Source organism: Anneissia japonica, unplaced genomic scaffold (assembly GCF_011630105.1).
Source record: "Anneissia japonica isolate Jap-2015-1 unplaced genomic scaffold, ASM1163010v1 scaffold7731_len1735946_cov199, whole genome shotgun sequence".
Classification (NCBI taxonomy): Eukaryota; Metazoa; Echinodermata; class Crinoidea; order Comatulida; family Comatulidae; genus Anneissia; species Anneissia japonica.
In genome coordinates, this window is record NW_022758997.1 from 1,679,916 (window position 1) to 1,696,504 (window position 16,589).

Below are 16,589 nucleotides of genomic sequence, written 5' to 3' on the forward strand. Positions count from 1 at the left end.
AACGTGAAATAGTAAGCAGATCAACGAGTTGACTATTTACGTTGACTAGCAATCCGGCGTAAGCATAGCCACTATATAATGCTTACGCCAGCCCTGCGCATGCTCAATAGATCGGCGTAAGCATAGCCACCTAATGCTTATGACTCGGCGTAAGCATAGACACTTCGTAAAATTAATATTCACGGATAGAAAAATACGCCCTCAGTCGGCCAGTGTTATCAGTGAAGATCAGTGATCAAGTTTTATTATGTAATACATAAATTAGGTAAGATCAATGGCAACACAAATCACAAATAAACAATTCTGAACCCATGTTTATAGCAATTAACAGTCAATTAACAATGTTATGTGCACTTCGTTGAGTTTTGCTTACTTGAATCTTTGAGTGGACTGAAATATACTTTGTTACTTCTTAATTCTTCCTCTATGACAAAAATATTTAATTTTCTTAGTAAAAATAAAATACCCAAGGATTTGAACGGAAAAACAAGAACCCAAGACCAAGTCAAAATACCCAAGATCTTGGGTAAATACCCAAGCAGTGGTCACGCTGGAGCAGGGACAGAGAAACCCCCTTTCCATGTTTTGATTTACGCAGTGGTGCCTCCAGATGAGGGCGCACTTCATTGCTTTTACGTTATCTTAAGAATATTCATTCTATTACATTTTGTTTAAGACTCGACGTGTAAAAATATAATACTGCTTTAAAAATATTGATGAGCAATTATGCATTCCCGTGTATTGTGCATATAATTAGGCCTTGCTCTATTTCTGCGTACTTATTTGATATCCCAGAATAAATTCTATCAAGCTACAGTAGTTAAATTTTCATGCACTGAGTTTCCCAGTTTTTTCTTTTGTCAAACTTCCTAATTTGGATGGTTTACAAAGAAAATAGCAGTTCCGTTTAACTAAATAATACTTTCTATCATTTTTCTAAAAATAATTTAATTAGTACTGTTTAATGCTCTTTAATTATGTTTGTTGTTGTCTGAGGAGGAAAATACATGTTTTTCTGGCAACAGCCAGGGGCGGATCCAGAGATGTCCAAAAGGGGGGGGCCCGAAAGGGGGGTGTACGAAATTTGGGCCGATCGAGACAACAATGTCCTAGGGGGTCCCCCCCGCGAAATCCGAAAATAACATTTGAGGCGTTGTGGGCTATCATCATTTTTTTTATTTTTCTTTCTTTTTTTCTTTCTTTTTTTTTCTTTTTTTTACCTCCCAAAAGGGAGGTAAATCTGCCCCTGACAGCAGTAAGAATCTTGCTTTCATATAACCCTGGGTTCTTAGGTTTGACTCACATGAACTGTACTGTAAGGCTATACTATATTGAAAAACAACTATTCACTGTATTGCAACACTGCAGATTTGGGACACATTTATTACTTTAATATTATTTTTAAACTAGTTCAATACAATATTTATTTTAATATTTTTTTTGTTTAATATTAGCCACTTTCTGATTATATTTTTAAGGCTTTTGCAAAGGAAGGTGCTACTGTGTATGCAACTGATATCAATGTTGAAAAATTAAATGAATTAAACGGAGTTAAAGGTATGCTTACCTAAATTCTAAAAATGAATTGTACTGCATGATCCTGAGATTTGTGTAAATTAATAATAATTTATGTTTTTATACTTTATTGTATATTTGACATTGTTCTACCTTTTTTCTTAGAACTATAGAGTATTACTTTGTCTCTGTTAAGAACCTCACACCATTCCAATAGGCCTACCAATTTGTTCATTTAATTAATATTGTTCTGTGTTACTATAGTTGTACAGGTACCTATTTACATGTACCGTATTCATTTGGCATAATGATTGTCTATCTTACATACAAGTACTGTATTTATAAAAAAAAAATTATACAGGGTTCTTATAATCGTATATTTTCTATATTATATCAAGTTTATCAAGTTGATTACCTCTTGTGTTAAATGTTTTGCGATTCTGTTTTATACGGTATTACATGTGTGAAAAAACACAACTTCTATTGGGTTTCTAGGATGATTCTGTTTTAAACACTATTGTAATCTTGTTTTTTTTTTCCATTTTATTCTGAATGATAAATTTAAAAAAATGTAATTAAATTTCATTTGATTTTTCACTCCAAAATTTGCAGGTGTCATCACCAGAAAACTAGACGTTACCAGCAATGAAGATGTGAATGCCCTTGCAAAAGAGATTGATACAGTTCATGTGCTATTCAACTGCGCAGGGTAATATTATTTAAAATATAAAGAGAGTGACCCTTCCAGCTATTCTAGAAAAGAAAGAATATATATAATACTTGACATTTCAATATAATACATATGGTCAAAATAAATAAATGGTTTTAAATATCAAAACCCAATACAAATTGTAATCATAAAACAGTCTAGTCCAGTCTACACAGTCTAGTAATGTAACTAATGAAATTATTACTGTAACATGAATTTTGAAAAATGTAATTCTATTTTGGTAGCTTTGTGTACAGTAAATTATACAATGCAGTATTGTATAATTACTGTTAAATAGGCTGCCTTTGAATATATGAAAATTTTGCTACTATAAAACTCCAATTTTCCCTTTATATCAAAAATGTTTTCTGAAGTCTGTTTTATTAAGATAGGGGTTTTCATATTGACCCCTGTTACTTGTGGTGCTGATAGGTGCTCTGTAAACTACTGTATGCATGTGCAAAGAAAGTTTGAAAGATTGGTTGCATTAGAGGTCTTTCACAATTATCAACAGGTGTACAAATGGTACGCTAGGGAGACGGGGTAGACAAATTTGTACACTTTTACCATGCATGAAAATGTTGATTCAAAATAACATGCAATATATATTAAAACAAATAGATTTTTGTGATCAATTATAATGCAATCATGGTTAAAATATACATTTTTTATGTAAAATTACAGTAGTTTAGTTGACTTTACAAAAAAATTTAGAATGTCATAGTTTTTTATGTACACTTTCGGAAGGGAGTGACAGGTACTGAAAAAGAGTACTGTTTGTACACTTGCAAAAATGTTAATAATTGTGAATGACTGCTTAATTGGATTTAAATTCCCATTGAAGACTTAGTTGTCCAGGTCTAGTGATTATTTTTATGTTATTGTACCATAATTTGTTTACAAAATGTATCTCTTACGGGAGATCATGCTTAAGATGAGGCCATATCAAATTTATAGCTGTACACTACAGTAAATATGCAATTCATGGAGAACTATTGTTCCACACATGTGCAACTAGAGTGGAGAACTTCTAATTAAGTTTGAATTCCCAACAAAGCCTTAGTGGCCCAGTTGGTTTTGCATGGATTGCAAAAGGTCCTGGTTTTGATTCCTGGTTGGGGAAACTTTACAGATTCCTTTCTTTAACATAAAAAATTTGTACATTATTTGTGTCTGCACAGGCAGCAGAAGAACCTGGGCTAAAATCCACTCACAGATTTCTACTCTTTACCATATAAATCTTTATAAATTTGCTGCTAAAAACATTATGTATTGGTAGACCAAGGACCAAGGGCATGTCTCATGACTACCTGGGCACTAACAAATTCAGATACAGTACCCACAAATTCTATGTATATGGATTATTCCATTACAGATGGGTGTTTAATGGCACTTTGTTGGAGACTCAGGAATCTGACTGGGATTTGTCGTTTGATATCAACATTAAGTCCATGTTCCGTATGTGTAAAGCATTCATACCAAAGGTAAGGCAAAAAATGTTACGGTCTTGAATGCGTTGATGCATGTTTGCTCACTACATGTTTGCATTATGTTGCTAGTATTGTATTCTGATGTACACATGCACACATGAAACAAGGCAAAAAACAAGAAAAAAGAAAATCATAAAAAAACATTTTTGAAATTATCTTGTCCATTTTGAAGTAACATAAAAATTATCAACTTGAACATATAGAAATTAGTGTATTCAAAAAACCATCATTTTGCAGCAAAAAAATGATAGAAACTTCCAGTCACTAATCTTTATTTATAATTATCCAATTAAAAAATCAAGGAACATATTTTTTTAATTGAATAATTTCTATGCTCAAGTTAATAATTTGTATGTTACTGCAAAATGAGCAAGTTAATTTAAAAATTATTTTTTATGATTTTGGTCATTTTCAAGGGACAGTACATCTTTATAATCAAACAAGATGAATAATTTATTGTTGACTCTGCTGGGTTTTTTTTAGCTGTTTTTTTTTTTTAGCAAATCTTCAAAACTCTTATTTTATGTCATTAAATAATTATATATATTATTATTATTTTAATGTTGTTTAAGTTAACAAACTTAAATATGACAATATACAATCAATAAAAGTAACATAAAGTGTAAAACAGGACCTTTAAAGTGTTCAATATAGCACAAAAGTAATTACTCAATGTCATACTAATGTACATTTAATAATAATAATACATTTTTTTTTTATTTCCTTCACATCCAACAGCAAGTACACTCGCCACTTACAGTATGGAATGATGCTTTATAAACCAAGTCTCATTATTAGGCTTTGGGAGTGGAGTTGTTTTTAGTCTTGAGAAAATGTCCTGCTGTGAAAAGAATTGAACCCAGGACCCTGGGATCATAAGGCAAGCATCTTAAGCACTGAGCTATTCAACTCTACTCCGAAAATAATAATAATAATAATAATAATAATAATAATAATAATAATAATAATAATAATAATAATAATAATTAATAATTAATAATTAATAAATAGTTTATTGGTCCTCATTCAAATTCAAAATTGGAAATTCAGGCTGGGCTTCAGGGGACCTGCAGCAGCTGCAGTGCAGCTCCACCCGACTTAACCACAACATATAAAATTAAATGACCTATATAACATTGTCTTTCGATGAGCGATGAGACTCCAATTAAACCCGTTGCTGACCTGGTTTGAATTGGGGTCTTCAGCACAAGAAGCAAGAAAACTTTAATTCTTACACATATTGACTTAATGGTGCCTTATTATGGGTTACCAGCAGCTTACACAACATCGACAAAATTCAAAACTGTCATGCCATGAGGATCATACTTGGAGCACCAAACTGCACTTCCATTAATACCCTTTTAACGACACTTGAAATTATATGTGTGCATCAGAGAGTGTGCGGCATCAGGTAGGTTGTCTCACCTTTTAGCCGCTTAACGACAACGCCCTTAAATACCTCGTTGCAGGGGTCCCAAGTTGAAGAACTCCATTCGCAGGGGATTTTGTCAGGAACCTTTGGCCGCCTGCAAATACAAAACGTGTCGCGTTGCAGCCAATACTTAACTACTCATAATAACAAATACTTGACATTCAATGATCAAACACACGGTTAACTTGCTCTTCCTTTTATTTTTATTTACACAATGTAAATTAATACCATGAAATTGCATAAATTCTGGAACCTACTGTACTAATCTGTACAGTAGGCCTAGTCTAACTTTGCACATTATTCATTTATTTACACTTAGGCCTACTACATCAATATCATTGATTACATCAATTTTCTGGCATCTGTTAGTTTAATATTGTATTCAACAGTAGTAGTAGTCTAGTAGCTTCTTTGCTTCTAAGAGAAGAGCAGAATTTGGATGCAGTTCAATCATGGCAAACAAGTCTGTAAACAAAAAATAACGAAAATATTATCTCAAAATGTATGTAACCTAATTTTTTTTAATTCTTGTTAAAATATCGATAGTCTTTTTTAGGTGTACGTAGCTTGACTTCAAAAACCTTAACTGAGGTCTAGACCTAAGGTATTTTAAGGACGGTTGGCCTAGGCCTAGTCTAGGCCCTAGCTAGTACAGGAAAAAAAATGGCTCGAGGAAATCGGCTAGGCTTAGGCCAGGTAAGGTAACATCGAGTGCAGGCAGCGCAGGCCTCTAAACCATCCATTTCCAAGTCACAAAATTGAATATAGAATATATGATTTTTTATCACAATCACATAAAACTGTTTAAAAAAGAAGTCAACATACCTTTAAATATCTTTCAACATCGGCCATTCCACCGTTTTTCACAGATATATACAGCATAACCAACAACATGGCCCTCCATGCTTTCAAACAGTATAATTTTTCCCGAGTTGAGTTCGTTGACCTCAATGGTGCGCCACCAGTGGCGAACGTAATTCTTCAATTGTGAATTAAAAGAACATGAATTTTGCAATTCTTCGCTGGAGCTATATTACTTATTATTTTCGAATATTAATTAATAATTGTGTGATTATTTTCATGAAACAGCTCGATAAAATTAACTTTATGCAAAAAGTTAGCTGTAGGCCTGTTCTACGGGTCAAAGGGCGTGTTGTTGTGAAAACTTTACTTAACACGAAGAAGACAAACGAAATTAAATACAGTAATCGAAAGTGCAAAGTTAGTGTGACAAGTGCATCAGTTTACTTTTGTTATGCGTGCGTTATCACAGTTTCATGTTAAAAATATACTCTCAAAACATTTTTACTTCAGGAATGACAACTTTAAAGTATTAGTTTTGTTCATTTCAATGTGTTAGGCTTTCAGCTGCAAATTATAATGAGAAAACATTTTTAAGTTGAATGTGTCTGTGTCTTCACATAACCCATAAATCTCTGGCAGCACTAGGAATTTATAATAAAATGTATGCAGATTATTACTTCTTAAAAATCTTTAAAACTTGAAGAAATTTCATAACTTACATGGTTTTGTTAAATGAGTAATTTAAAGTTGTATTTAAAGTTGTATTTTAATTTATATGGGTTTTACATACTGTAGTGATTTTGTGCGTGATAATATCTTTTAATCAAATCACAAAAGAAAGTGGGTGGTTCTTCCCGCTATCCCTCGCACATATAAAACGACAGACGTTTTGTTGACTTCGGGTTCGATGGGTCGCGTCCGAGTGCTTGACATATAATTTGGGTCGTAGGCTAAAAAGGTTGCGGAACAGAGTATAAAATATACAATGCAGTAATACCATTATTGTAAATAATATTCTTCATGTTGCTATTATTGATTTATTGTTATTATTTTTAAGGTAAGGCAAGACATATATATACCTTGTTTTGTGAAAATAATATTTTTATTTGCCAAAAACATCCAGACGGAGAAAAAAACAAATAATATTTTACCGGTGAATGTAAACAGTGTAGTAATGCGATGGTTAAATGCTTAAAATTTATATAATTAGGAAGAAAACATACTTATCTTATTTTAGGGGATTTTAAGGCAGCGGCGGGCGTAATAAAAATAAAGAAAACACTTTTATTTTTTTCTGAAATTTCCACTTACCCTTGGCGGTGGGTGGGCTAATTGGCCAAAAATAAAGTTTTAATTTTATATTCAAAATCAATGTTATTGACAGGCAACAGGTTCGCTAAGTAAAGTATAAAAATCTTGCCTATTATTGATAGTAGGAAGGACAACTAAAACACATCAATTTAATCATTGCAATTGATTTTATTTTTTAGATGCTTGCTAATGGTGGAGGAAATATAATTAACATGTCATCAGCGGCTAGTTCAATTAAAGGTAAGAAAACTGTCTTGATAATCTGGAGGTGTGATCCCACACTTGTTCCTTATTTCTCCTCTGTTTGTAAATCCTCATTTTTATTTATTCGAAACATCTGGAGAATTTGTAAATAGTCCACAGAAACTTTAGTTTATGCTTTTATTTCCACTAACTTAGGTGATTGTAATTCATTGCTTGTCGGTTTGCCTGATTTTGCTTGTTTACAGAAAGTTCAAAATTCAGCTGCCAGGATATGTTCGCTTACTCCATGTAAAATAGATATTACCCCCATTCTTAAAGACCTTCATTAGCTTCCCATTCTTAACAACAGATAATATTCAAGATTGTTTTGCTTGTTTTTAAATCACTTCATTTTAAACAGCCATCATATTTGCTGCATTTTCTTACGCCATATTTTCCAACTCGTACACTTCGTTCTTCCAATAATTTTTTTTTCAAGCCCCTTCAAAAAAGAAAAAGCTCAAAGCATATGGAGTACATTCTTTTTCTGTTCGGGCACCTTATCTTTGGAATCTTTTACCTCTTTCTGTTCCACAATCTTCAAATTTAAACTCATATAAAACTAATCTGAAAATGTATTTGTTTACAAAATCGCTTTAATTGGGTTAGTTGTTCACTGTGCCTTTGATAATGTTTTTGAATTTGCGCGTTATAAATTTCTGCATATTATTATTATGTGTTTCAGATTGACATCTTTTTAAATATAAAGACAAGTAAAAATATTATCAATACATTAAATTTATTTCCAATGAAAGGTGTGCCAAACAGGTGTGCATATTCAGCTACGAAAGCAAGTGTGATTGGACTGACGAAGGCAATTGCTGCTGACTATATCAAGAAAGGGATACGTTGCAACTGTGTTTGTCCGGGTACTGTTGATACACCCTCTCTCCGGGATAGAATTAGAGCCACTGGTGATGAAGAAAAGGTAATAAAGTCATTGGAAAAAAAATAAATTTAATTAGTTTCAACGATATTATGCATAGAAAATTGTAAAAAAAATCACACAAACAATAATTAGCTATAAAGTATTCAGCAAGTCATATTCGTAAAAAGGCCTTTATTTTTTGGCAGCAAATTACATTGTTATAGTTTGTTAACAACATCAATGTATTTTTTTAATTGAATTAGTACAAAATTATAAAATGTTTTTGGTAGTGCATCATAAAAATTAGAATACATACAGTAGAACCTCTCCTTTGGGACACCGCTATTCAGGGGACACCCCTATTAACACTCTGACCGCCAGGGGTTTGAAAAAATAGTATCATTCAGCCACCGCCAGACTTTTTAGTGAATATTAATACTTTTCCAAAGCTCAACAGTGTGTATGTGATCAGGTGTCTCTTAAGTTTTTACTCTATTCATGATACAACTATCCAATATTAAGCCCAATATTTAAAAAAACATGTTCTTGTAATCGCAAAAGCTGTGATGAGAGCAGTATAATAGAGGCAGTAGAGTATATTAATGCATAAATCATGGACTAAATATTCTCCATGCTTAAATACTGTACACAGTGACGCAAGTTATTAATATTATGTTGGGTTTTCGGTACACATTCATAATTGTTATTAATTAATACCACAAACAGGACACGTATAAATGGTGGACGACGAGAGTTGCTGGTACCGGGTTACACAGACATGAAGGGACCCTTAGGGGCGAAGAAAGTCATTGATCGTGTTCCTAATCCACATTTCAAGCGCCCTGAGCATCTAACATTAGATGGATTTGTGCGCTATATAAAACTACACTTTTATTATTATTATTATTATTACAGTCGGTTAACGCTGTGTTGGAAGTAAGTGAAGGTCATGAGATCGAATTGCGCCTCATGTTTAATTTTTTTTTTATATTAAAATGAACATTCTAAGATATTTAAAAGCTGTTTGGCAAAAAAAAAAAATTAGAAGAGCTATATTAAATAGAAATTTTTAAATAATTAGAATGTTCACTTGTACAAAATTCAAATTCACGACCTTTGGTTCAGTAGAACACATTGTTAACCAAACGCGCCATCTATCTGATGTGCCCTCTTTAGTGGTAATGGCAGTATGTAACAGGCCTTTGCTGTTGGCGCACTTCACAAAAAAATAAGATTACTGTAATTAATTAATTAATCAGCCAAGTACTTCTAGATCTCCTCATAATAAGAGAGAATTTTTCAAAAATTTAGATTAAATAATTTGTACAAAATTAAAACGTCTTTAAATTAAAAAAGAAAGTCTTAAAATTGGAAAAAAATAAAAACAATTGAATACAAGACACGATTCGAACTCTCAGCCTTTGGTTCCTTATAACCATCGCATGAAACCGTTGCATGGATGGCACGGTTAAACAAAATGCGCCATCCATACAAAGTGTATGAAAGTGGTAATGGCAGTAATGCACATTCCTTGCTGAAACTCACTAAGCCGTGAAAAAGCACACAATCATCAGGGTACTCCTAGAGCTCCTCATCGGAGCAAAAAATTGGTCATTAACATTGCATAATATTGAGAACATATAAAACTATTGTTGTGTCCATCAGTGGTGGCTCCAGAAATTTGCCGACAAGAGGTCAAACATGTCCAACGGTGGGTCCAATTCAAACCAAGGGGGCCGACTGGAGTTTTTATGGCTTAGTACATGGTTCAAATTGTGCACTTAACCACAATATTAGGAATTGGCAATCAAGATAACGTTATTTGGGTAAAAAAATTATACTTTTAACCTTTTTGATTCAACTGCAGGGAGGTCCAGGCTTGACCGACTGGAGGGGGGGGGGCAAATTCCTTCCCTGCCGCCTGCTGGCACAACCTGCTTTTTAATTTGCATTTCTGCTGATTTTATATTATAAATGAATCGTATTTGCATTGCAAAAAATAATTCTAATTTTACTGTAATTGATTCTTATGTTAATAAAAATATAATTGTATAAAACCATGTTAAAAAACCCCTATTAAGGGGACAATTTTACATTTTTTGTTAGTGTCCCCTGAATAGGAGTAATTATATTCAATGGAAACCCCTAAGGGGGCACTTTTTAAGTCCTGAAAGTGTCCCCATAATAGGAATTCTACTGCAATCAATTATTTAATTTCAACATTGGCATTATAACTTGAACACTCTCACAAGTTAACTAGGTATTTATATGTTGTGCATCTTGAATATGGTTACTTGGTAGGTTTTCCATTATTCTCCATTGAAATCAGCTCAAACTATTTCATACCTGTTATTTGAGTTTTATATGTGAAAAACATTAAAGTAATCATGAATTGTAATTACTGTACCATCATCTGTTTTATAATTATTGTTGTGATTATAATTGCAATCATTAAAGTAATTGTTATTAATTTTAGGCAGTAGCTGATTTTATTGCTCGCCAACCTACTGGTGAACTTGCAAAAGCAGATGATATTGCCAACCTTATAGTCTTCCTTGCTTCCGATGAGGTATTGTGAATCTTTAGTTTCTTCATAATTTTGATAATTGATACTTTTGATAACAACCAAAATATTATTGTTTTGTAGATCATCCACATTTTTACAACACATTATTTAATTATCATTAACTGTCAATGTTGTTATTACCATTGCTGTTGAAATCATTCATTACCATTGGCATCAACAGTTAACCATCATAATTATAAAAATCTCCATCATTATTATTATGGTCATAGCCTCTATCACCATTTCACTATCACCATCCATTATCACTATCACCATCATAACATTACCATTGTCACTATCATAGCATTAACACTGTCACCATCATACCATGATTACTATCACCATCATACTATTTTCACTTTTTGACTAGCCATCATGCCATTAATATTATTTTAATAATAATAATAATAATAATAATGGTAATAATTGAAAAGTGCAACAATAATAATTAATAATATTAATAATAATAATAATAATAATAATAATAATAATAATAATAATGGATTCACAAACTTTTTAACTTTAAATTATCATCATTCTTAGCATTTTTTAATAATAATAATTCAAAAGTACAAAGGAAATCATTTAGGTAAACACTTAATTCAGTTATGAAGTGCAATGTTTAATATAACAGTGTATCATCTTTTTTTTGTGAAACTTTTTTAATGTCCGTAATATTTTACATTTTTGTCAATTTAGGCATTTTATTGTTAACTAATTTAAATTGCATTTCTGCTGATTTCATATTATAAATGAATTGTATTTGCAGTTACCAAAGAATGTCTGTAAATTATCTATAAAAACACAGTGAGCATGTGCTTGAAAATGCTAGACAGCCAGTGAGCATGCGCAATGAGAAAGTTGTTGTCGTTGTCGAGCAATATCGAGCATGCGCAGTTACTAAAAAGACATCTCAGGAACCAAATAGCGTCTGCAAAGAGGGTATCAGTTACCGAAAAACATCTCAGGAACCAAATAGCGTCTGAGAGAGGTTATGATATAGAAATGGGAAAGCCTCTATTTTGGCTATCTTTACAGTTCATCAAGGTTCATCAAGGTTCGTTAGGGAGAATTGCGCAAAAAAAAGTTATTTTGGCTCTTTGGTCGTAGCTGCGTACGTAGTCTTATGCATTGACAATCCAATAAAAAATAACCACAGAAACTGACGACACAACCTCAGAGGCCTAGGGCCTACTACTCAAGTAGTAGGGCAAGCCAAATAGTAAAGCCAGGCTATTCCACATTAATTGTGTTGAGAGATACACTATAGAGGGTTAGGGTTAACTATTAGTATTATCAAAATACCGTACCCATGCTCTGTTGACCCCGTAAAAATAGCTACACACTGATGGCAGTAGTTAAGTAGAGAAGGGCCTAGCCAAGCTAGTGCAGAAGGGGATGAATACAAATAATTATAAAATAATATTAAAAATAATTAATAGTATTATTATTATTATTAATATGGATGGCAATGAACAAGGGAAGACAACATAAAAGATGAAAAGATGAGATTGATATGAAATTGATTTGGCGTCAACATGCAATGTGGACCTGCAATAGCTGATGATGAAACATCTAAAGGTTATCAACGTAATTAATTAACTTACCGCACACACCCTGGTCTGTCAACAGCAGTGAATAAAAATGTTAAAAATTAGAAAATAAATAATAAAATTAATGCCAGAATTATACTACAAGGAAAATCCAAATGAAAGAATTGAGGCAATCAATGCGGTAATTTGAATGTCATGGTATATCGGAAATGAAACCAAAATAATATTATAATATCTTGTTATAGGCTATAGAACCCTTTGGAATTGATTTATGGCAATGAAAACCAAATTAAACAAAAATACCCTTTTGAATTAATTTAATCACAATCGTAAATACAGTAATTGAAATCTCATGGTATTTATGGGAAATGAAATAAAATAACATTAAAATACCTCGTTACACGCTGTACCTTTTTTGGAATTAATTTAAGTTTAAGTAACATAACAAAATTCACACATAACAGTGGCGGATCCAGGTGGGTTGAAGGGGTCGTTTTTGTTTTTTTAATAGGAAATATTTCTTGTTTAATTGTAAAGAAAACAGCTAAAAAAAACCCCTTTTTTCAAGTTTTTTTGTTTTTCCACCTCTATTTTTTTTCAGTGAGTTAGGAATGGGTGGAGGAGGGCAAACACACAACATTTTTTTTGGCCTTGCTGCCACAATCATACCATTATCGCTATTACCATCATAGCATTTTCTCTGTTACCATCATATTTGTAATATCTTTCATTATTTTCACCATCATAATCTTGATTATCTCTGCATATCTCCATGTCACCTCAGTGGTGTATCTGTGATCCTAGGCGATAATTATCGGGATTTGTGCCTCATACATCAGAGCTTTTTAAAGAGCACTAACTTGTAAAAAAATCCACATCAAAATTACTTCCATAAAACGTCAAATACGCCAAAGAGGGTTAGGCTTTTCCCCAAGTTGGTAGGGCTTTGAAGGAGCCTTAGCCAGGGGCCTCAGAGGATTTTTTTTTGTTACACCACTGCATCGTCTCTATCAAAAATGTCCCAATTATCATAATCATCATGATCCCAGTACCAACAAAATTATAATTATTATTTGTGACGTCATCACTGTAACTCCCAATGTTATTTGCCTATTCCCCAGTGTCCACTAATTTTTCTATTAATGCTTGGCTTGATTTTTTTTAGGTTCGTGTGCAAAAAAAAATCCTATTTTTTTCGTCACCGCAAATACATCGCGATAAAAATTGAATTGTAATTGAAAATTACTTTTGTAAAACAAGTTTAATTAGAACCCGAAGAAAGTTACTTCAAATTCAATATTAAGTATGAACAATTTAATTTAAAAGGAATTCATTGAATCAATGGACCCTCATAAACACAACAAACTGAACGTTTAATAGGAATATTCTAGACCTATTTTAAAAACTCAAGGAACAAATTTAGCTGTAGGCTTATGGCCAGACAGGAGGCCGCACAGACCTCCTCTTACAAACAAGGCTGTAGCCTAGCCTAGGCCTAGTTATGACATCATCGCACGGTTTTACCTGTATGCATGCACCGACCAAAAGGGACGTCAGTGACTGTATTCTCTCTCGAATGCTGAAATGTTTATTTCTTTGACGAAAGTCTATCAAAATAGTATTACAAACAAGTTCTTTCTACCACAATAGTTATTCATCGTATCCGTACTCTACTGCTGATGTGTAGTTAAACGCGTACTGCAGGAGCAAAAATCAGCATACGCACAGCTAAATGTAAATACGCACTCGTATACTGATCATATCACTATAGCAACCGATGACTGCTACAACAGTTGGTTATAAAAAACTAAATTTAAAAGACGGAGATTCACTTATAAAGTAATAGTAGAGCATGCATGGTACACTAAATGGAAAATTATTATACTTACATTAGATTTAATGCATTCAAAAATTTCCTTCAGGCCTTGCAGGCCCTCAGGAAATTTTATCAAGCATTAAATCTAACCTTCATATAATAATTTTCCTATAGTGTACTATGCGGAGCTCTACTAATTGCTTATTATCGTGATTATAATATTATAATAATTACTCACCATCATTAACATCATCACCATTATCATACTATCAATATTTTCATCATCTTTATACTTACAGTACCTGCATCACCAACTCAATCTCTGTAGTTTTCACCATTATTATTTAATATTTTTTTTTAATTTTAATTACTTAATATTACTATTATTATTAATAATATATATTTTTTATTTTGTTTTAACAAGTGCCATTTGATACTAAACCATTGTGCTAAATTTATTGGTTCCATTTGTTTTTCTACAGTCGAAATTGATCTCTGGAACTGAAGTTAAAATAGATGGTGGGTGGACTTTGTAGGTGCTTCAGACAAGTCTCCATGAGGATTGGCCAAGTGAAGCTATGGGAACAGGGAGTCTTCCATAATTATACAAACAATTTTAAAACAATTACTAACCAAAACATTCCTGTGTATGCCACAAATTGTATCTCCTATTTTGGGATGCCAGTGTTATTTTCAGTAATTACTTATTAATAACTGCGAGAAGTAGCAAATGTAGCCTATGGTTTTTGGTATGTGTGTGATTATGCTAATTGCATAATTAATATGTCATTAATGAGGAAATTTACCATGCCATCGTAATTCCCATAGAAAATTGTTTTTACCATGATAACTAAAGCTTGGTAAGACTGATTGGTTTCAAAATAGTACTCATCATATTCTCAGAGAAAAATCACAATGTGGGGAGGCTATGCTTTTATTGTGCAGCGTAAAGTAGCATTTCTAGTTGCCTTTTCAGTTTCACAAATCTTACATATAGTTACCAACCTGAGAGATTTGAAATGTGTGCCAGGGCCCCAGTGGGGTCCAGGCCCCTGGCGCTCCGACGATCTGAGCATTTTTAAGCTGTTTTAAAATAGATTTAAGGGGGTATTTGTTGACAGCACAAGGTACATATAACAAACATATTTTTAATAGAGCCACATACAATTTGAATTTCAATGTTCATTGTTTAATCTGAGCACCTGAACTATGTACACAAATATTTGATTACTTAAATACTGTCTAATGACTCAAGTTACTGCATGACCATTTTTATATTTTTAATAAAACCAATTTCATCTAATCTTAAATACATTTTCCCCTGAATTTGTGATAATTCGTTGTCACACATGGACCTGTGCTAAATGCGTGACAAATTATGATTACTCATGTGTTCTTGCAAAATGCGTGTTTCAAACAAAATCACTGTGAAATGCGGGACCGTCACACAAAATGCAAGACGGTTGGTAACTATGTGGTTACGGCAAAACGTCTGAAATCTGTAATCGTTTCTGAACTGTGACGCCAACAATTTCACTGCCCGCTATTGTACATCACTTTCCTGGTTGTCCTTTGTTTTTTTGTTTTTTTTCGTTTTGCTTTGTGTGTAATTAAAGAGGCTGTTTGCTCTACTATTATTCAAGACACACTGATTTCTTCTGGTTTTTTTTTTTTATGTCAACAAGCATCTTTCCTTTTCACACAAACTGTGAATATTATTATTTACAATTTTGTTTTTATATTTTTTTTAAAAATAATTACAGAATGGTATTCTATGTACATGGACTTAAATACAAGGATGAAAATGATAATAAATAAAGGTGGGTTACCCCACAAAAGAGAAAAAAAATTGTGAATATTTATTCATTTGTTGATGTCGCCCTTCCATCCTGCGTAGATCCTAACTTTACAAAGCACTGAAGTTCTTTTTCCCTAATCATTGGGTCCACAGGCTAAGTGTTGCTGCTGGTAATCAGCGCAGGGGCATGTAACCCCACCAGGCTCCCATTTATAGGCCTACTTCTGGGTGAAGAGAAGCAATGCAGATAAAGTGTCTTGCTCAAGGACACAAGCGAAATGCAGAGCGAGGGATTGAAACCCCGACCTCGAGGGACACCAAACCGTTTCCGCTACAAAATTTATAAACTGTCAAAACCTTTTAATCGAAGCTCGACCACACCCACTTTGCTTTTGTCTTGGGCATAGAGCCCCAGCCGGGAACCTCGGGCCCCACCGTTGGGAAAATCCTTGCACCACCCATGACGAACAGCCGACGCCGAAGG

General features: G+C 33.0%; 1 protein-coding gene across 1 annotated transcript in view; it reads left to right on the forward strand.

Moving 5' to 3' along the window:
* Window positions 1-15,930, forward strand: part of LOC117125528 (3-hydroxybutyrate dehydrogenase type 2-like) — a 17,723-nt gene extending 1,793 nt beyond the window's left edge. The window contains exons 2-8 of the mRNA XM_033272042.1: window positions 1,479-1,557; window positions 2,128-2,224; window positions 3,600-3,708; window positions 7,441-7,501; window positions 8,260-8,432; window positions 10,849-10,941; window positions 14,790-15,930. Coding sequence (XP_033127933.1) covers window positions 1,479-1,557; window positions 2,128-2,224; window positions 3,600-3,708; window positions 7,441-7,501; window positions 8,260-8,432; window positions 10,849-10,941; window positions 14,790-14,843 — 666 coding nt within the window. The 3' untranslated portion in view covers window positions 14,844-15,930. The remainder of the gene's footprint in view (window positions 1-1,478; window positions 1,558-2,127; window positions 2,225-3,599; window positions 3,709-7,440; window positions 7,502-8,259; window positions 8,433-10,848; window positions 10,942-14,789) is intronic.
* The last annotated feature ends 659 nt before the right edge of the window (window positions 15,931-16,589 follow it).